This window comes from Monodon monoceros, unplaced genomic scaffold (assembly GCF_005190385.1).
Source record: "Monodon monoceros isolate NGI ecotype Baffin Bay Population unplaced genomic scaffold, NGI_Narwhal_1 Super_Scaffold_18, whole genome shotgun sequence".
In the NCBI taxonomy this organism is placed as follows: Eukaryota; Metazoa; Chordata; class Mammalia; order Artiodactyla; family Monodontidae; genus Monodon; species Monodon monoceros.
Window position 1 is genome coordinate 169,575,404 of NW_021703774.1, and position 21,258 is coordinate 169,596,661.

Consider the following 21,258-nt stretch of genomic DNA (forward strand, 5'->3'; position numbering starts at 1 on the left):
AGTCCTGTGCTGGAAGGTGGGGGTGAGGGTGGGAACACCAACATTGTAGTGGGGGTGGTGCTCAGCGGGGAGGAGCGAGCCTGGGATCTGGAGGCAGGTGACTGAGCTGGAGTCCTGCCCGTTCACGTCTTAGCTTAATGGAGCTGGGCAAGCCCCTTAGCCTTAACCTCAGTTTCTCCATCTATGAAATGGGTTAATAATCACCCCTCTCAAAGAGACTGTTGGGAAAACTGAATGAGAACACACAGAGAAAAAGGCCAGCTCATCAATGAAGTGTTGTGGAGTAGTATTTATTGTTACAGTGTTAAAATTCACTCTTGGGAGGACATTCCGGGCCATGATCAGTAACTAAAGGTCAGGAACATCATCTTAGCCCATGGACAACTCGTTTCCTTTGCACCCACAGACTCCCTGGGGCGTCAGGGCTCAGGAAATTCTCATCAGCCAACCACTGGGAATGATGTTAGTGTCAGAAGATGCTATTTCCCACAAGGTTTCTTTTTCTTGCCACTCCACTGCCAGGAGCCCGTTGGAACCTCGAAGGGCAGAGCAGAAGTGATAGTGCCCAGAAAATATGGGTTGTGATGGGAAGGGGGAGAGCTAGGCTTGGAGCACCGAACACGGAAGTCACATCTTGCCAAATCGTCCTGTTCTGCTGGACTCAGCCCTGTCCGGGGACCTAGAGATTGGGGGTCACTGTTCTGAGGGCCCTCCATGCTGGCTGGGCTGTGTGGAGACCCCTTCCCCTCGACTTCATCTGGTCCAGGTTCTCCTGTGGCTTCTCCTTGCCTCCTGCAGCCTGGGCTCCGATGATTGCGATGCTGACACGGACAGATTTCTCGGAGAAAAGCCCTGCTCAGGCAAGGACAAGAGAGCCTTGTCCACAGACAAGAGGTGTCTGGGGTCAGAAAGCTGGTGCCTTCTGATGGCTCTGGTCCCCAGCTTCTGGGAGGAATATGGGGTGTTCTCTGCCCACCCTGGTTCTCCCCAACCTCTGGCAGCAACTACCTCTTTTTAAGGGGCCAGCACCCATGGGTGCAGGCGACAACAGCTCTCACAGAAGCACATTCACATGGTTCCGAGGTCCAGATGCCATGTCACCCTTTAAGGACCAAGACCATGACTCAGGCCGTTTGGACAGGATGTGGCAGGTCACTGTGCTGTGGGTGGCCACTCTGCCAGCCTTCGTTAACCGCTACCAGAACCTCTCTGCCAAGTCTGCACCCCCTGCTCTTCTTGCCCGCTCTTGAAGCAGAGTTGACATTTAGGATTTTTCCAGCAGACAGAGCTCACCTGATTTAACTCTGTACGGAGGTTGTTCATTTATCAGCCAACCCACCCTCACGTTGCAAAGCATCCAAACGCTTGCCTGGGGGCCGGAGATACAGAGCATCCGGGAGGCGAGAACGTGCTCTTAGGGCATCGTTTGGACCAAAAGGTGCATCCAAGTTTGCCCACGTTGCCCCAGGCCTGCCGGCCAAGTGCTGCGAATGTTTTGGGCACCGCCATCCCTGCCAGTGACTTCCCCCAACTGTCCGCTTGCCCATCTTGTCCCCAAGTCGGGGAACAATGCATTGGTTTCAAATAATCAGACCTGCACCCAGGCACCTGTCGGTTTGCCATTCCTGCTCACCCTGCGGGAATAATTCCCTTCTGGGTTTGCTCCTTCCCGAGGCAGATCCTGGGGTGCCGGCTCAGCCAGCCTGGATGCTGGCTCGGGAGTGGCCTGTGGCATCAGGTTAGAGGGAGGTTTTAACTCCTCTCTCCAGCTGCGGGCTCTGCAGCCTTCGATCCCGTGTGTGTGGCTGAACGTCATGAAGTTACTGGGTTTGGAACCTCCGCAAAGCTTCACCCCTTGTTCCAGAGCTTCACCCCTTGGGCCCTGGAATCAGAAATGTGTCCCTAGGAGGCCAAACGTTCAGACAAAAGGGGGCATCCACGTGTCCACAACTAGGCATTTGGTTTCCGGTGGTGAGAAAAGCTGTGCTTGTGTTAAGGTTAGGAAACCAAGGTCAGGAAACCAAGGTCTTCGGCCTCGGGGAGGAGGAATTCTCAAGTTCATCAGGCCTCGGGTTGTGCTTTTCCTTGAGGGGAAGTAATTCATTGGGTTGAAGAACGTGCTTTGACAGTTCTTGGAGGCTGACCCTGCTTCTAGTCCTGGAAATTCAAACCTCTTATAGACTGTTGGTGCCAAAGGCTTCAATGGAAGTCGAGCATCGTGGTTCCAACAAATGATTTGCTTTGATAACCTAAGTGTAAGTAGAACTCCAATGCCACGTGCCCTTCCCTAATCATTCCTCAGCATCGAGGTCAATGAAGTCAAGCCTGAACACATGGATCAAACTCATTTTCAAGGGTATGTACGTGGGATTTTCCTCTTTTGGGGAAGTCAAGTCCTACTGGGGGCTCTAGAGAGTCTGAACATTAAACATTTCTTGCCCTCCTTTTGCACGTTGCTCCAATCAGAACAGTTGGAGAGGACTTCGCTGGTGGTCCAGTGGTTAAGATTCTGCCCTCCCATTGCAGGGGGTGCAGGTTCAATCCCTGGTCGGGGAAGTTCTGCATGCCGTGCGGTGCGGCCCCCAAAACAAACAAACAAAAACAACAACAACAAAAAACAGGTGGAGAGAACCAGTACTATATAAGTACAGTATCAGTTCTGTGCTGTAAATGGGAAAGCAGACACCCACCCTGGACCCCATAACTTCCCACCTGTCTCCTGAGAGGTTACAAAGTGTTACAGACGTTAGCAAGTGTTAATCCTCACAACATCCCTGGAAGGGAACCAGAAGTATTGTAGATGAAGACATTGAGGCACAGAGAGGTGAGGCCACTGGGAAGAAGCCACACAGCAAAACAGTAGTAGAGTCAAGAAGAGGGCTGGGGATCCTCTGCACCACCTTAGCGACCTGTGAGATTCAGCTCAATTAGGACACTGGCAAGCACACCTGTGTGTCAGGTGACAGACGTCACAACAAGGTTTGCTGGGTTAACGATGATAAGCGTTTCCCTGTTCCCAGTCCCAAACCCACTGTCACACTTGGTACAGTTGTCACGGACCTAACTCAGTCAACCCCGATCCTATCGACACGATATCCTTCATCCTGATGACCAGATATCTGCATTTCCTGGCAACGTCACTGCTCAGCCCCACCCCCGCAGGGATGTCACCTGCCTCCACCCAGGACAGCCACTCCCGGGAGGAGGGAGCAAGTAGCCCTTTAACATGTCCACCCGGATGTGACACACGGCTTTTAGGATGGGAATGACCTTCCCGTTGTGTCTTCTCCCAAGAGAGATTCAGTGACCCAAGTCAGAAGCCAAGTTATTGGTCATGGGGGGCATGGATGCTGGAGCTGAGACCTCCGCCAGGCTGGCCAGAAGGGTCCACGTGGTGACCGGTCGGCCTCCAGCTTTGCTAGCTCCTGGTGCTGTCACTGCCGGGCTCTGCGTGTCTGGCTGGAGACCCACCTGTTCCTCCTGGGAGGGTGTTTTGGGGAACCCTGTACCTCTTTCCATCCTGGTGGCTCATTTCAAGGCTCCCGGGACCACTTGAACTGCTCAGTGGCTGAGTCACTCCGAGGTGGAGCCTTGATGACAGAGGTGCTGGGCACCCTGACGGGCCCTCTGGGCCAGTCTCCCTCCAGTGAGCACGGAAGTCCACAGCCCGCTCAAGTCAGGCAGGCTGGTGCCCCCTCGTTCCCCGGGGTTCCCATCCGCAGTCACAGCAGTCTACTGGGATTCCCCGGGACTAGGGGAGCACCCTCAGGCCGAGATCACTATGTACAACAGCGACAGTCCCTGGCTGTCCTTCACCCCCGGGTCTCTCTGTGTTGGGTCTGGTGGAGCATCGGCTCCTTACACGTTGGTGACCTCCAGGCCATTGTAGCCCTCCAGACGGCACTGCTCGGGCCTGCCCTGGGAGTCATCGTCTCCGCAATCTTCGTTTTGAAGAGAGCCATAGTCATCGTGGAAATCGGGGTCTTTGCTGCTGAAGCCCCTTCCTATCTTTCCCAGGGGCAGCTGAGAAGAGAGGAATGAGAACAAAGGACAGGAAGAAGAGAAAAAGAGAATTGAATGTTCTTGGATCTGGGAAACGTGGGGTCTCCAATTTCAGTTGCTGTGTGACCTTACCTAACCACTCTGTGCTCCTCCTATTAGTAATAATACTCCACTCCTCAGGGAGACTGAGAGGACTTTTGTGAGTTAACCTTAGGAGAGAGCTTTGTGTTCCCAGCTGGAAGGAGCCCGTTTGTTACCGAGGGTGAGGGCAAATATAGTCTTTCTGATTATCTACCGAAGTCTCTCACCTTCCTCTTCAGCAGGAGGAGGGGGGGGTGAGAATGAGTGTGGGCGTGAGGTCTGACTGCATTCCCAGGTCAAGAAGAAGAAATATTCCAGCATTGCCTGGTGTGGCAGAAAGAGTGTGGGTTTTGGAGACTCACAAACTGGGGTTTGGATCCCTGCTCTGCCATTTCCCAGCTGTGTGACCTCGGACAAGTCACCTGTCCCCTCTGAGCCTCAGTTTTCTTAGCTACAAAATGGGTCTAATAATTCCTTTCTCCCAGAGTTGTTGCAAAGAGTAGAAATCCATCTGGGAAGCACACAGCAAGGTGCTGGGAGACAGTAGCTATAATTATCAGACACGGTGGCCCCTCAGTAAATAGTTCTCTCTTAGGGTAGTCATGGCAGTGCTTTGTGATTATTTATTGGTTTGACCGCCTTTCTTTCTGGACCAGTGTGTTTCTCAACCTTTCTTTCAATACTGCCCCCCCTTAAAAGAAGACATTTTAGACATTTTTTCCCTAATCACACTCCCACTATGAAATTTTCATGCCACGGGTATACTGTGCACTGTTTATGTGCCATGTGTATAGCTGTGCTTTATAAATAAAACGAGTAAGGTTTTTTGTGCCCTCCCTGAGCCGAACCAATTTTGACCCCTTCGGGGTGACAGCACCCCCAGTGGGAATGCACAGTCTAGACTGAGAGCATCTTAATGGTGAGGGTGGTCATTCATTCATGTTTATTTCCCACACTCAGGACGTGCCTGGGATGCACTTAGTACCCGAAACTGTCTGCTGAATAAATGGAAGAATTTTGGATTATCCGCTTCTGTCGTCTGTGTCTATACACCTCCGTTTAGGAATCTGTGTTCTTATGCACCAGAGGCTCATCCGCTGCTCTTGGTCAGGCCACTGGAGTTCAAAATCTAAGTCAGTGGCCCTTAGAGTTTAGGGTGTGTTGGAACCCTCTGGGCAGCCTTGCGGCATGCGGGGTTCCCCTTGCCCCCGAGGCCCTTGAGTCAGGAGGCCCCAGGTGGGTCCCAGAATCTGTATGTTACGCATCCACCCAGGTGAGTCTGATGCAGGCAGGTGAGACCTGCACTTCAAGATACAGTGACAAAGACCCCACAAGGCTGAGTGTGTCTTAACCATCATGCAGGTCCCTTGAGGGTGGCTTCCAGGGCCTCTCTCCCAGCTGCACCTGTGACCTGGCCCATCGGCCCCCCTCCAGACGACACAAAGACCTTTCTTTCCCAGGCTGGGGGACCCCCAGGTAAACACATGGAGCGACCTACCCGGCCAGCCTTGTACTTGATCCCACCGCTGTTCTCCTCCTTCCCCGCCCGGGTGATGCTGGAGGCCCTCCCCGGGGGCGTTCCGAATCGCTCAGCCTCCCGGATGCCTGTGGAGCTGAGGAGAGACCCAGTGCAAGTCACCAGTGCTGCGGCAGCCGGGGGTGTGTGCCAGCTACTGCCACCCAGAGACACAGACACTCACTCACTCCAGGAACAGTGACCGCAGCTGCGGCGTACTGAGTACCTCCTACGCGCCACCACCATGCTAAGCACGTTACAAACGCAATCCTCAGAGCACACCTAGAGGCCAGGCTGCCATCTCTCGCTGCCGAGGAGGAAAGGGGGCACAGAGAGATCAAGCGACCTGCCCAGGATCACACAGCTTGAAGCGGCACAGCCAAGATCTGAACCCCGGTCTCAGAGACCCCAAAGTCTCTCTTAAGCCCCCACTGTCCTGCAAACCCTGTCAGGAGAGGGGAGACTTGATGGGAGAAGCCCCCCATGTCAGCTCATTAGGTGTGACTGGAGAAACATCAAGAAAGTTTCCCCCACTCTGCATTGGGAATCTGGGTCCCCCACTGACTTGTTACCCCCATCGCTCCCTTCCTTGTACAAAAGCATCAAAGGCTTCTGTTAGAATTGGACTTGGCAAACTACAGCCTGTGGGCCGAATGCAGCTAGCTGACTGATTTTGTAAATAAAGTTTTATTGGAACCCAGTCCCTTGGTTTGCACGTTGTCTATGGCTGCTTTCTTACTACTTGGACACAGACCACATGGCTCTCCATTGCTAACATCTTCACTATCTGGCCTTGTATGGAAGAAGTTGGCCAGCCCCTGTGTTAGAATCTTAGTGCTGGTGCGTATGGAGTATGGAGTTGGGGCGAGAAACTGGTTCAGAACCAGGAGTTCCGAACTTCGTCCTTCCACCTGCCTTCCTTCTCTTTTAGATTTTGGGCAAACCAGCGTGTCTCTTGGACTCCCGTCTTTCTCTGCCTGCAGGGTTGGCCCCAGCATGGGCACAGCCTTCTGTACCTTCCCTGTCAACCTCAGCAATCCCAAGACGCTGGTGTCCAGCATCTTCCTTGGAGCTTCAGTGGCATTGAAATCCTGGCTCGACTCTCCACTGGCTGCGTGACCTTGAGCATGTCACTTCATTTCTTGAAAGCTGGGTTTCTCTATCTGCCAGGTGGGGATCGTATTAGAGCCAACTTCACGAAGTGATCGTGAGGGTTAGTTAAAAAGTGCTTTGGAGCTTAGCTGGAATCCAGTAAATGGCTATAATGATAATGAGTCATATTAACAGTAAAAACTTATTACAGAGGAACTGGCTCTGGCTGACGGGCGGTCAGGAGGTGGCTCTACAGGAGCTGTGAGCCTCGGCTCAGGCCACCACGGAGGTGGACTCATGAAGAGAAATGAACCTTCTAATAGCTTTTAAGTGGCCTTAGAGAAGCTCTGCTTCTTTTGGGGCAAGTTCTGCAGAGGAAGTTCAAGGGAGGGGAGGGTGCTGGGCAGGGGACCGCACTGGCTGCTGGGTGGCAGGTGAAGGTGAGTTCTCAGGTCCCCCGGTGCCAGGGCATCCTCGTCACAGGGAGGCTCTTGCTCTGTGGTGGGTCAGGAACTGAGGTCTTCATTGATGACCTCCCTCTCTCCTCCATCTGGGGATGAAATGCCCTGGGTCTAGTGGGGAAGCTGTCCTAAGTGCAGAAGCCATGCTGCAGCCAGCTGTGTTTGCTGTCTTGTGGGAAGTGCATGGAACCCCCCTGAGTCATGGAACGTCAGCTGTCTGATGAGTTTGGGAGAACTCCAGAGCCCCTTCTTTTGTTTTTCACTGAAAAAGAGATGGAAGTCCAGAGGGGATGTGTGTCTCATCCAAGGATACACAAGACACACAGTGGCAGGGATAGAACTTGAACTTGGTTCTCTAGAAGCAAGATCTAGACCATGTTTTTCCCACCTTGGGGGTCAGCGTAGGACCCAGAGGAGGAGACAGAATGTGGAGTGGGGTTAATATCAACATTTCTCTTATAAGGTCATTGGCGGATTAAATGAGAGGACACATATAAAATGCTGAGTAGGGGCTGGCATAGCATGAGGAGTTGCTGTGATCAACACTGGGGCTGAGGGGTACAGACCTGGCTTGAGTCCCTGCTCAACCATCCCCTAGCTGTGCCCTCATGTGAGCTGATTCCCTTGCTGGGCCTCAGTTTCCTCATCTGTACAATGGAGCCCAGTACGCAGTTCTGGTCTTAACAAACCATCCCCTGAGCAGAAAGTGGCTGCCTTTGTGGTGTAGACAGAGGAGCACAGGACAGCTCCTGCCACCACTGTGCCAAAACACCTTCCCTTCTAGCTTTTTCCTCCGTGGCTAAAACCGTACCGTTCCTCCTGCAGATTAAAAGTCACGAAAACGCAAATAGGCCGAGCGCAAGGTTACGGTCTTTGGAGACTTGAAATGGCTAATTGAATATTTCTACTTCCTTTGTCAGACCTTGAGGGAGTGGAATGTTGGAAGGATAAGTTTTAATGAGGGAAGTTTCTGGAAGATAGGGCATCTCTGTTGACTCATTTCCTGAGTCAATGTACAGGGTGTCCTGGGCACTAAAAAGGCATGTGTGCAGGAAGGAAGGTGGCGGGGTGGGAATCAGCCTCTGTCAGCAGGGCTGGCCTGAGGGCGGAGTCTCACCCAATTAAATGAAGGTTTACGAGGCCGTGAGGTGCAAGATGCTTTGGTGGAGCTGAGTGAAGTCGGGGAGGACAGAGTATTAATTGGCCGCCTACTGTGTTCCAGGCATGACGCCAGGTCCTTCCCCTGAGTCAGCTCCTTGAACCCTCCCGAAGCCCTGGGGAAGAGGAGTGATTGTCTGCATTTCAAGATGAGGGAACCGAGGCTCCAGTTTCTTGCTAAAACCACAGATGATGGAAGAGGAGCCAGAATTCAGCCCCCAAAGGCCCTGCTGTGCCCCCTCCTTACATAGGACCACGACTCCATGGACTACACCGCCCCAGGGCCTGGTCTCTGGGCTCACAATTCAGTGATCCTTTGGGGGTGGGGTGAGGCAGAATATCATGAAACATCACCTTTTTGTGGGTGCCTGAAAATCTCAATGTGCCCCGTTCCCCACCTGGCTCAGGTGACCTGCCAGGGGGCCCAGGAATACTCCCCCTTGTCTGCTGCCTGGATCTCTCAGACCTGGGTAGCCTGCCAGCCAAGGAGGTAGAGCTGTGACAAGGCCTCTTATTCTGTGTGCTCGAGGGTTGAGTCTATTTGAGCTCATAATGGAATTGCTCTTCCCTGCTGAAATGCTAATGAGAACGCTGGAACAAAGTGACAGAAAGGGGAGCCCCATGGAACCAACTCAAGAGGAAACTGCTTCACTGAGACGCTCCAGCGTTCCTGTGAGGTCAGGGGACATGAACTGTCAGTTATCGTGGGCGTCTCTGGGTCAGGCTCCACGTTCACTTTGTCTCACTGTTTATACTTTGGGTTGGAGGCTCAAAGGTCCCCTGGGAGGGGCCTAGGGAGATAAGACCACTGCTCGACACAGTTCCCCTGTTGTTCTGGCCACTCTTTCTGCCCTTTAGGGAAGCAGCAAAGCACGATGCTTTGAATCCCAGCTCCTCAGCTTACCAGCTTATGGCCCCAGGCAAGATATGCAGCCTTGCTGTACCTCAGTTTTCTCATCTGTGAAATGGGGCTCACGCATCCACCTGTAGAAGGTGGCAACAACGTGCTAGGTTCTGAGCCTGGCCCGTGGCAGAGTTTACCAAATGGTTATGGTAGCTTGAAAACCCCACCTTATAACTGTGTCTGGAGGGGGAAGGAGGAGGGAAAGGAGGGAGATGCCGGCTGACTCTTGCATCCTTGGAAACAAAAGGGGCACTTTGGGGCCATGGGTCATGAGGCCACAGGATGGGGAGGAGTATTTACAAGAGAGATGCAATGTTTGCCTGATGCTTCCAAGGCTTAAGGGGACTCTTCTCAGGCCTAACATTCAGAGAGAATCTAAATGAACTACAGGCTGAATCCGCCTTGTGCCTGACCCTCTGTTAGTGACAGGATACACCGTCCTTCAGGCAAGTGCTGGAGATGGTCACACATTTTCATTAAGGCTTTTTTTTTTTTTTGGCTCCTGTGATGCTTTGGAACGGCTTGGCCACTCCCTGCATCCTTTTGGTCCACTGATTTATTTCTCTGGATCTTTAACACACGGTCCTATGACAGAGCTGGTGCTAGACCAGGGTTTACCGGGAGAAGCAAGAAGTCAGCGTGTGTCAAAGCAGACGTCACAAGATGATGTCAGAAAGTGCCCCGCGTCAGTCCCTTTGGTCATATGGTTGTCATGGCAATGAGAGGAGGCTGGAGAACATGATGTCATATTGGAACCTATAAACTCTTGGTAAATGTGCCTTTCCTAGAGTTGGGCTGCATACTGATGTTCCCTGACTTCCTGGTCACGGGCCATTAATACATGGGGACTATAATCTCCCAAGATGCTCTGAGCTGACTGCCCCCCTGTGACTACAGGCATCCCATCTACCGGGTGATGTGGGATCACAGATGTGATCAGGGGTCACGTCTCCTGGAGAGTGGAACCAGGTGCTCATCAGCCCCCACCTCCAAGCTTCCTGGTGTGGTGGAGGGTCACAGGAGTCCCTGCTGGTAGATTCCAGCACTGCCACGAACTCCCATCTAGTCTTGAGCAGGTCACAGCACCTCTCTGAAGCCTGTCACCTTATCCGTAAAAGGAGGCAACGATTCCTTCTCACTCAGCTTCCTTCACAGGGAGGAGGAGAAAATGAAACAAGAGATGTGACAGCACTTTGTTGACGATGACATATGATATCAGTGTGAAGGGCTGCTGTTATGACCATCACTCTGTTTCACCCGGCCTGGGATTCAGTCCCAGGGTTGGCTTCTCAAGTCTACTTCGATGGTTCGGGATGTTTCCTCAAACTGGAATCTCTCCACCCAATCCAAGTATTCTGGGAGGACTCACCCCAAAAGACCTGCCTTGCCCTTTCTCTTTCTGGAAAGCTGAAATCAGCAACAGAGAAGGAAAAGGAGCGAGAAGGCAGTAGACAGGATGAGATACCTAGACCACTGCAGAGCTGTCCTGGGCAAAGCCCGAAGATCTTGGTTAATATAAACCCATCAGACCTTCCCAAGCATCTCACCACCTGCCTGGGGATCACTGTCTCCCTGGTGTTTGGCTTAGCTGGGGACTCTTGTACCAACAGCAGTGGGCTCTAAAATTCCTTAGAAATTCATGGAGTTCTGTCTTCCCCCAGCTAACTGAAAGTCTGATCCCCTGGCCCATGGCAGGGTCTCAGCAACGGGCCGCGAGGTTCCAAAATCCCACATCCCACGTGGAGACCTTGACTCATAAGCTATGACCAACATGTGGAAAAAAGCAGCATCAAGGGAAAAGGTCCTAACAGGGAGACAGGTCTGGGGTCTGGTACTGGCATTGCCTCTTGGTTCCCTGGCTGAGCAGCCTCAGATTCCTCAGAGGTAAAATGAGGAGCCTGGACTGAGTTCATTTCCTTCTTCCTTGTCCTGACCTCAGGAGGACTGCTTTCATCTGGTTCCTGAAGGAGTCTCTGACCTCCCAACGACCTAAGAACCCACGCTATTTGTGCCCCGTTGAAACATCCCTAGTGCTCACCCACTAATCCTAGACAGTCGTCAACATACCTCCCACCTCATGGGGGGGTCAAGGGTTTAATCAGTCACACAAATGTTATTCACACTGGCTAATGTTTAGCTAGAGCTGCCCCTCCAGGGCTCGGAAGATCTTAAGACTGTTACAGATCACATGGCTCCAGAAGGGAGGTAAAGGAAGGTGGAAAATTCTGAGAAGAAAAGCCTTTTTCCTGCACCTGTTGATTCATGGCTCATGGAATAGGGGTCTTGTCAAAACCACCTCAGCATGCATAAAATGCATGAAAATGTAGATTCCCGGGCTCTGCCAGCAAATTCTGGTCCTGTAGGTCTGAGTTGGGGATGAGGTACCTGCATGTTACAAGAGCACCGATGATTCTGTTGCAGGGTCTATGAGAACTGCTTGGGTATCAGCCTGCCAACGGGGGAGGGCAGTCCAGGGCACCTGGACCCTGCGACAGATGCACAATTTTCTCCCACCTGCATAACATGTGGTGTGGCTCAGCTGTTCCCTGAGGCCCCACATAGTTTGGGGGTTGAGCACTCAGGCCTGATGCAGAGAGTCTCAGGTTCAAATCTGGCATCTGTTAACAAAATGAGCTGACCTTTAGCTAGACTGACCAAGAGTTAAAAAGCGTGATGACTCAAATTAGTAAAACTAGGAATGAAAGAGGGGATAAATCTACATAAATAAGAGGGATTACAAGGAAATGATTATATGATCAATTGTATGCTAACAAAATAGCTAACTTAGATGATATGGACAAATTCTTAGAAAGATATAAACTATACACACTACTATAAATAAAATAGATAACCAACAAGGACCTACTGTATAGCACAGGGAACTCTACTCAATATTTTATAATAATCTATAAGGGAAAAGAATCTGAAAAGAATGAACATATATATATATAGATATAGATATACACACACACATATATGTGTGTATATATGTATAGAAATGAACTGCTGTGGTGTACACCTGAAACTAACTCGATATTGTAAATCAACTATACTGCAATTAAAAACATTTTTTAAAAAGTAAGAACCTAGAAAAAGATATGAACTACTGAAACTGACTCAAGAAGAAACAGAAAATCTAAATAGACCCACAATGAGTAAAGAGTTTGGATTAATAATAAGAAGAAGAATAACAATAATAATAAACTTCCCACAAAGAAAAGCCCAGGACCAGATGGCTTCACTGGTGAATTCTACCAAATGTTTAAAGAATAATGAACAGCAATCCTTCACAAACTCTTCCCAAAAACAGAAGATGAGGGAAAACTTCCCAACTCATTCTATGAGGCCAATTTTACTCTGATACCAAAACCAGACAAAAATATCACAAGAAAAGAAAACTACAGACCAATATCCCTTGTAAATACTGATGCAAAATTCCTCAACAAAATACTAGCAAACCTAATCCAGCAACATATAAAAAGATTATACACCATGACCAACTGAGATTTATCCTAGGAATGCAAGGTTGGTTCAACATCTGAAAATCAATCACATAATATATCACATTAATAGAATAAAGGACAAATCCGGGCTCTGCCGTTTACTAGCTGTTTGACCTTAGGCAAGTACCTTGGCTCCTTCAAACAATTTTCTCCATCTATAAAGGAGGGACAGTGAAACTAATTTCTTAGCATCGTCATGTGTATAGAATTAGTGCCCATGGCATGTGCTCAATAAATGGTCATCTAACCCTAACCACAATCATAGTTAAAGGAGAGAGTGCATTGGGAGTTCATCTGTTCACGTGTTTATTCTCTGGCCACTTTTCAGATGAGGAGCCTGGGGTAGGTGGGCCGACATGGTCTGCTCACCTAGATGGTAAAAACCACTAAGACGCCCATCCCTGTCTCCAAACCTTCGTCCCCACAGTCAGCCCTGCCTGGAACAGCCATCTCAACCTCTTAGGCCAGTGCGAATCCTCCCCAGCTCAAACCCCACCCTCACATGGCCTTCCTCATACACGCTGGTCACTCTCCCTTCTCTAAATGTCCGTTTTAACCACACACTTTATTCAAAACCTGACTGCTCCTCTATCTCTTTCTACTCTATGACGTTCAGGCCAAAGCACTGCACTTCTCTGAGCCTCAGTTTCTGGATCTGCCAAAGGAGACCGCTGTGTAGCAAAGGAACAGGTGGGATCCAGGAAGGATGGGCCAGGACCATCTGCTTCCAAAAGCTGCGAGCTGCAGCCAGCAGCCCACACTCACTTGGCCGGGTGGAAGATGGCACTCATCTCCTCCGCCAGGTGCCTCCGGAGAATGTGCTTCCCGCTGGGGATGCCCAGGGCCGTGGCCATGGCCTCAGCGTTGAACGTGGGTTCCAGCACCAGCACGGCACCGTGGACACCACTGTTGGTCAGGTTGTCTGCGTACTCCTGAGGGCAAGACACGAGGCCGGTGAGCCACCCTGCTGGCCTGAGGGGGCCCCACCTCCACTGGGGATATGCCCCCAACAGCAAGGGCTTGACCCCCGGGGACCAGTTCATTTAATACTGAGAGGGAACCCCACCCCACTCTTTTAGGGCCATGAGAGCAGCGACTGGACTATTTTGTCAGTGACATACCGAGACCGAGGCAGGCAGCCCATAAATGCTTGTTGAGGGAGAAGATGGGTGTGGATTCAATCCCACCCTGGCTTCAAAGAGCGAGAATGGCTCAGCATTCCCTCCCGCCCCATGAGATGGGGGTGCTGCTGGGGGGATGGCAGGAGCGGGGAATAGTTCCCTCCTCTTGAGTGACAGGAAGCAGGTTATTCTTGCCAGCCTGGGCGACGATGCCTCAGCCCACGCAAAAATGGAGATTGATTTGCACACACACAGACGTGCATGGGATTTGCCCAAGAGTCACCCCCAGCCCCGCCATCTCCCCTCACCTTCAGGTCAATATCTCGCACCCACTTGAGCACCCGCTGGTTGGTCCACACCACGGGGTCTATGTTCTGCGTCTCGCAGCGAGCCCGGCGCTCCTGGAGGGCCTGTTGGGGTGGGGAGGGTGGGTCAGCCGGGGGCATGAGGGTCCACGGTGCTGGCAGGGACCTCAGCATGCTGATGTGAGGCTCCTGGCCAGGCCATCCACGGCTGCTCTGGCCACGTCGATCCTTCCATTCTGGAAAATGCGGAGAAGCCCACTTCCGGGGTGAAGGAGCCTGGAGGCAGAGCCGCCTGCATCTGGAGGCTGGGGCTGCCTGGGACCCACGGCGGCTGCCTGGTTGTGCATCCCAGCCCCCTGCTCACCTGACTTGGAGCAGGTGCTCGATGCGTGTTTGTGGAGGGACGTCCCCAGATGAGGCCACCCATTTCCACACTTCACCGTCATGATCGGCCCACTCGTCACCTCCTGTACCAGACTGGGGCTCCTGGGGGCAGGGCCTGTGTCCTCATCACTTCCTGTGCCCAGGGCTCTGCGTTGGGTGTTTGAGAAGGCCATGAAGACCCCTCTTCTGTCCCTCTCCTCCCACCCCTGAATTACTTGTGCTCTGATGGTGCTCTAAGAAAAGTAAGCCCTCTGCACTCAGCCCCACAGACCCCAGCAGCCTGGGGCCTCTCCCTCGGGGGACTATTTGGGGAGAGGTGCCGGTAGGCCTTGGAGGAGCTGAAGTAGATGCCCTGGGTTCTCTGGCTTGGCAGCACTCAGAAAAGGGGGCACTCAGAATCCAAACTCTATATGCCCTACAGTCCCCCAGCTACCTGTTTGCACTCCCGTTCACCCTCCCACCTCAAACCCAGCATGGGAGCCACACAGGACTCTCAGGTCTTCTGCTGCCGCAGACCTGTCCTCTGGGCCTTAGTCTATGCTGTTTCCTCTCTGGGCTGCTTCCCCCCTCATACCTTCTATTGACTGATCCCTGAAATTCCTCCTTCAGGTCTCACTTTAGGTGTCACTACCTCCGGGAGGGCTTCTCTGATCCCTCTGGAAGCTTCTCCTTTGGGTTTTCAGAAAACCCTGGGCTTCCCTCATTGGGACAAATTTCCATGATGTTGTGACCACAAGCTTCTTTGTGGTTTCCCCTGATAAGCAGTGAGTCCTTGGAGGATGAGTGTTTCCCGTTTCCCCTGAATTGAGCACAGGGTCTGGCCCATCCCCAATAAGCAATTGTTTAAAGGAGGGAGGGAGAGAGGAAGGGATGGATGGGTGGATGGACGGATGGACAGGTAGAAGGATGGATGGACGGACAGATGGGTTGGCAGATGAGCAGGTGGTTGGATGGACAGACAGTGGATGCGGAGAGGAAAGCGGGGCTGTGGAAGGTGCCCCCCCCCACCCCGCTTCTCACCTCCCTGCTGAAGTTCACTTGGTACAGCAGCTCGATTCCCAGTAGGATGCTGATCTGGTGGAACTTCTTGGACACATTCAGGTGCTTCTCCAGGTCCCGCTTCATCAGGGAGTTCAGCATCCGCCCATCGACCAGGTGGTTTTGGAAGGCCTGGGAGTACTGGGACAGGCCGATGTCATTCAGCCAGGCCTTGGCCACCCAGTGATGGTCCAGGTCAGCGGCTTTGGACAGGCTGGTGGGGAGAGACACAGCCGGAGAGAGGGGTGGGTGGGGAAAGGTGGCAGAAACAGAGGGACAGGGAGAAATGGGGCAGAGATGAGCAGAGATGAAGAATGAGAAGCCAAACAACGGCGGGGAGGGGACACAGACATAGAAATGAACAGGGATGGAGTGGAGAGACAGAGAGGAAGAAAGACAGAGGGCAGAGGTGGGGAGAGGTGGATGGAGGGGAGAGAGAGAGGAGGAGACAGGGAGAGACCCAGGGAGAGGGAGACAGAGACATAGGAGAGAGACACAGACACAGAGGAGACAGAGGGAAATAGAGAGAGAGGCAGACAGACACAGAGAGACAGAGACAGAGGGAAAGACAGAAACAGAGAGCAAGCCCCAGAGAACAAAAAAGGGATCAGCAGACAGGCAGAGGGAACAAGAAGAGAAGAGACCACGTTCAGACACACTGAGAGTGGAAAGGGACACTGACAGAGCCGCAGGGACGAATGCAGCAGTAAGCAGCACCTCTGGGGACCCCGGCACTCCACCCCCTCACCCAGAGTCACACAGCGGCACGTCTTGGAATCAGAAATAAACCCCACGTTTTGCTTATTCCAAGTCCTCTCGCCTTACCGCCGTATCTCAGATTTTCTGTATCCCACACAGAACTTCACCCAGTGCCACGCGCATGCGCACGTAGTAGGCGAACAACGAATACGTCTCAAAAGGGTTAAGTGTGGTCCCCTCAGATGTCATCCCCCTGCTCGCCACAGGGTGGCAGCCTCGCAGAATGAATGAGGACGGCGCCTCCCACCTGCGGAGGAACTTTGAGAAACAACCGGAGGTGATGCCGGGTAGGGAGCTGCATTGCTGAAGTGGGAGCCTCGGGGGACCGACCACAAAGGGATCCTGATGCGAAAGAGAAAAAATGGGCTTACGGAGTGACGCCGCCCTCCTCCCCAGGCCTGGGATCTGGGCCGGCAGAGGGAGCACCCCTCACCCACTCCCCAGCTGGGGTGGGATGGAGGCTGTGAGTAGAGCACCCTACCGACCAAGCTGGAGACCTGGGTGGGGTTTTCAACCTCACCTGACTCCGCTTCCTCCTTTCTACTCTCCACCGCTCACTCTACGCACCGTCGTCTCCCCCCGGACTTCACCTTCTAACTGGTCTCCCTGCCTCTGGGGCCCCTCCAGGCCCTTCCCTAGGATGGAGATAGCGGATCACGCCCCTCCCCTCCTGCTGGTGTCCTCGACGGCTCCTCGTTTCCTTCCTCCGCTCCAAGAATGTGTATTGAGCAGCTACTTAGCTCCGTGCCGGGTAGATGCGGCCTGACAATGGGCACATCTCCCATCTTCACCCCTTCCCTTCACCACCCCTACACTCTCCCGTCTGGGGCTGACCTCCATTTCCAGGGCTCTGGATCACATCCGTTTTAACAGGGACTTGCAAGTTCACATCTCTCCTCACTCGCCTCTTCTGAGCCCCGGATTCTAACCAGCTGCCCTCTTGACATCTCCTCCTGGCACGGGCATCTCAAATTTAACAGGCTCCAAATGAAACGCCGGTCCTCTCTCCCACCTCCGCATCCCACTTGCCCCGCCTCTCCCTCCCCCACTCTGTCCATCTATCAGTCACCCTGGTCAGTGTGTCCGTCCCCTTGTCTCCTTTTCTGGGGTCAAGCCATGGCCACCTCTGGCATAGATTTCTGCAGCTGTCTCCTGACTGCCCCCACCCCACCCCCTTGCCCCTTCTAATCCACTTTCCCCGTGGCTGCCAGATGGCAGCTTTTAAATACATCCATCAGATCATGTCACTCTTCTACTTAAAACCCCCTCTTAGAGGAATCTTCAGTGCATATTACTAAATGAAAGAAGCCAATCTGAAAAGGCTACAGACTGTATGATTTCAACTATATGACATCCTGGAAAAGGCAAAACTACGGAGACAGCAAAAAGACCAGTGGTTTCCAGGGTTTGGGGGAGAGGGAGGGGTGAAAAGGTAGAGCACAGAGGATTTTTAGGGCAGTGAAACTATTCAGTATGGTACTGTAATGATGGATGCACTCCATTATATGTTTGTCCAAATCCATAGAATGTACAGCACCAAGAGTGAACCCTAATGTAAACTATGGACTTTGGGCAACAATGATGTGTCATTGTAGGTTCAACTGAAACAAATATTCCACCTGGAGGGCGATGTTGATAATGGGAGGCAATGCACCTGTGAGGGCAGGCGGTTTATGGGAAATCTCCGTAGCTTCTCCTGAGTTTTGCTGTGAAACTAAAACTGCTCTAAAAAAATAAAGTCTTTAAAAATGAGGGAGGAAACAGAGACTTTTTTAAACAAGCAAAATTGAAAGAATTCATCATCAGAGGAATGAACTACAAGAAATGTAAAAGGAATTTCTTCGAGAGGAAAGAAAATAATAACCACATGGAAATTTGGACTACACAAAAGAATAAAGAGAACTCCTAAAACTCAACAAAACAGACAAACAACCCGATTCAGAAATGGGCAAAGGACTTGAATAAACATTTCTCCAAAGAAGACATAAGAATGGCTAATAGGCATAGCACAGGGAGATCAGCTTGGTGCTTTGTGACCGCCTGGAGGGGTGGGATAGGGAGGGTGGGATAGGGAGGGTGGGAGGGAGGGAGACGCAAGAGGGAAGAGATATGGGAACATATGTACGTGTATAACTGATTCGCTTTGTTATAAAGCAGAAACTAACACACCATTGTAAAGCAATTATACCCCAATAAAGATGTTAAAAAAATAAATTAATTAAAAAAAATGAAAAAAAAAAGAATGGCTAGTAGGCCCATGAAAAGATGCTCAATATCACGAATCGTGAGGGAAATGCAAATCAAAACTGTGATAAAATACCACTCCATGCCCATTAGGATGGCTACTATCAAAAAACCCAGAAAACAAGCGTTGGCAAGGAGGTGGAGAAATTGGAACCCTTGTGCACTGTTGGTGAGGATGTACAATGGTATAGCTGCTGTGGAAAACAGTAGGACTGTTCCTCAGAAGATGAAAAATAGAATGATCGTATGATGTGGCAATTCTGCTTCTGAATATATATCCCAAAGTATTGAAATCAGGGTCTTGAAGAGACACTTGTACATCCAGGTCCATTGCAGCAATAGTCACAAGAGCTAAAATGTAGAAACAACCCAAGTGTCCACTGATGGATGAACAGATAAGCAAAAGGGGCCACGTACATAAAAGGGAATATTTTTCAGCCTTAAAAAGGAAATTCTCTCATATGCTACAACATGGATGAATCTTGAGGACATTATGCTAAGTGAAATAAGCCAGTCACAAAAAGACAAATACTCTGTGATTCCACTTATATGAGGTACCAAGAGTACCTCAAATTCATAGAAACAGGAAGTAGAATGATGGTTGCAGGTATCCTGGGGGTGGGGGAGAATGGAGAGTTAGTGTTGATGGGTACAGTTTCAGTTTTACAAGATGAAAAGAGTGATTGGGAGGGGCTTCCCTGGTGGCGCAGTGGTTGAGAGTCCGCCTGCCGATGCAGGGGACGCGGGTTTCGTGCCCTGGTCCGGGAAGATCCCACACGCCGCGGAGCGGCTGGGCCCGTGGGCCATGGCCGCTGAGCCTGCGCGTCCGGAGCCTGTTCTCCGCAACGGGAGAGGCCACAACAGTGAGAGGCCCGCGTACCGCAAAAAAATAAAAGAGCTATTGGGAGGGATGGTGGTGATGGCTGCACGACAATGTGAATATATTTAATGCCACTGAACTGGACACTTAAACATGGTTAAGATGGTAAATTTTGTGTATTTTACCACAATAAACAATTTTTTTAAAAAGATGATTGGAAATGGTAAATAATCTCAGTAAATATTTTCCTCATTTGCTAATCTCCTTAAAAGATAATGGCCAGTTTAAAAGAAAAATAATAACCATGTATTATGGAGGATATACATATATATATGTATATATAGAGACATAGTACAAAGGAAGGAGGAAAAAGCATGTTACACTACACGCAAAGTTGTATAATATTATTTGAAGATCGTGTTAAGCTTTCTGTGTATTGTAAACTATAGAGCAATAATTAAAAATAACACAAAAAAGTATAGCTCATAAGCCAGGAGTGGGAACAAAATAAAAAGCCAGTAAAAGGGGGAAAAAAGAACAGAGCAGATCTGAATAAAATAAAACAAGGAAACTCTCCTGTGGCGCCCCTTTGCAGGGATAAAATCTGAAATCGGAAGTCCTTGGGGTGACCTCACAGGTCCGGGCTCCCCCTCCCACTGGGCTTGGGCTGGAAGCACTTCCGGGATGCCCTGACGTTTTTGCTCTTCGGGTGGGGGTCCCCGCCTCGCCCAGCACCCATTTCCTTCCAGTCCTGCCCAGGTTCTCCCCTCCCCGCCCAGGTGTCAGCTCCCACCTTGCAGAGGCTGCCTCTGACTGTGCTGTCTGAACTTGCCCCCTGACCTGCTGCTCTGCCTCTAACAATTCCCTTCACAGTACCGATCACACAGGAACTTAACAAATGAATTATCTGATCCCAGGGACTGTGATCTCTAGGCTCTGAGTCAGCCTAGTGCCAAATGCGTAGCAGACATATCGTGGGAAGGACTGAGGGCAGAAAGGTGGGCTCCCGGCTTCGCTGCCCTTCTCCCGCCCCTCGGCCACCCAGAACCATTGGGTCTGCCCCCAAGGGCCAGGGCCTCCCGGCCTCCTGGGCTGTTCTCCACCCTACCCTCTTCACCTGCTTAACTCCTGCGAGATTCTGTTGAGATATGGCACTCCCCAAAGCCTTCCAGGACCCCTGTGCTAGGTCAAGACCCTCCTTGTGTCCAGAGCCTCTTCAGAGTCCTCACATTTGTCACACTGGGTAATTGCTGCTCGTCTGGCCAGCTGTCCACTGGACCATCAGCTCCTGGAGGGCAGGACCGGGTGTGGCGTGTCTACGAATGCCCAGGCTCCCCACCTGGCTCAGAGCTAATGCCCAACAGCTTCTGGTTTAGAGTCCAGTGCAAGGAAGACAGGGCAAGGCTGGGCGAGGGGGGCACCGGCTCCAGGCTTCCCAGAGGCTGCCCGGCACCCAGCTCCTGAGCTGGAACCTTCTGGCCCAAGACAAGCTCCCTTCTGGGATGAGAAGGTGCCTGGGTGACCCGCTCCAGCCTCGTCACTTCAGATGGACTCTTCCCAGGCCCAGCCGTCGTTGCTCTCTTCCCTGGGAAAGGGGCTGAAGCTCACGGTCTCTGAATCAGATGCTGTTGGGCCTTTGATGGAGACCGGAAGACTTCTTTCCCATCTGGAGGAAGGGTCTGCTCAGCGAATCAATGGTGCAACCAGACGTGGGGTGTGGGGTGGGAGGGGGCCCATTTATAGTCAGCAGTATCCCTCTGCATGCTGATAATTAATGCGCTCCTGCCCTTCCGAATGGTTCTCTTTCCATTAAAGTTGTCCCCATGGGGCCTCAGCTTGGCAACACTTTCCCAGCTGTTGGTGTGAGCCA

General features: G+C 51.6%; 1 protein-coding gene across 8 annotated transcripts in view; it reads right to left on the minus strand.

Annotated features, from left to right (window-relative positions):
• Positions 1-285: 285 nt before the first annotated feature.
• Positions 286-21,258, minus strand: part of KAZN (kazrin, periplakin interacting protein) — a 471,267-nt gene continuing 450,294 nt past the window's right edge. For 5 of the 8 annotated variants that reach the window (XM_029227955.1, XM_029227954.1, XM_029227952.1 and 2 more), the window contains 5 exons: positions 15,548-15,779; positions 14,147-14,248; positions 13,483-13,649; positions 5,582-5,696; positions 286-4,023 (listed from right to left, as the gene is read on the minus strand). In XM_029227955.1, the coding sequence (XP_029083788.1) occupies positions 3,859-4,023; positions 5,582-5,696; positions 13,483-13,649; positions 14,147-14,248; positions 15,548-15,779 (781 nt within the window). In that variant the 3' untranslated portion in view covers positions 286-3,858. Of the gene's footprint in view, positions 4,024-5,581; positions 5,697-13,482; positions 13,650-14,146; positions 14,249-15,547; positions 15,780-18,318; positions 18,365-19,897 lie in introns of those variants that run through there. The other 3 variants (XR_003794372.1, XR_003794371.1, XM_029227956.1) reach the window with 3 other exon arrangements.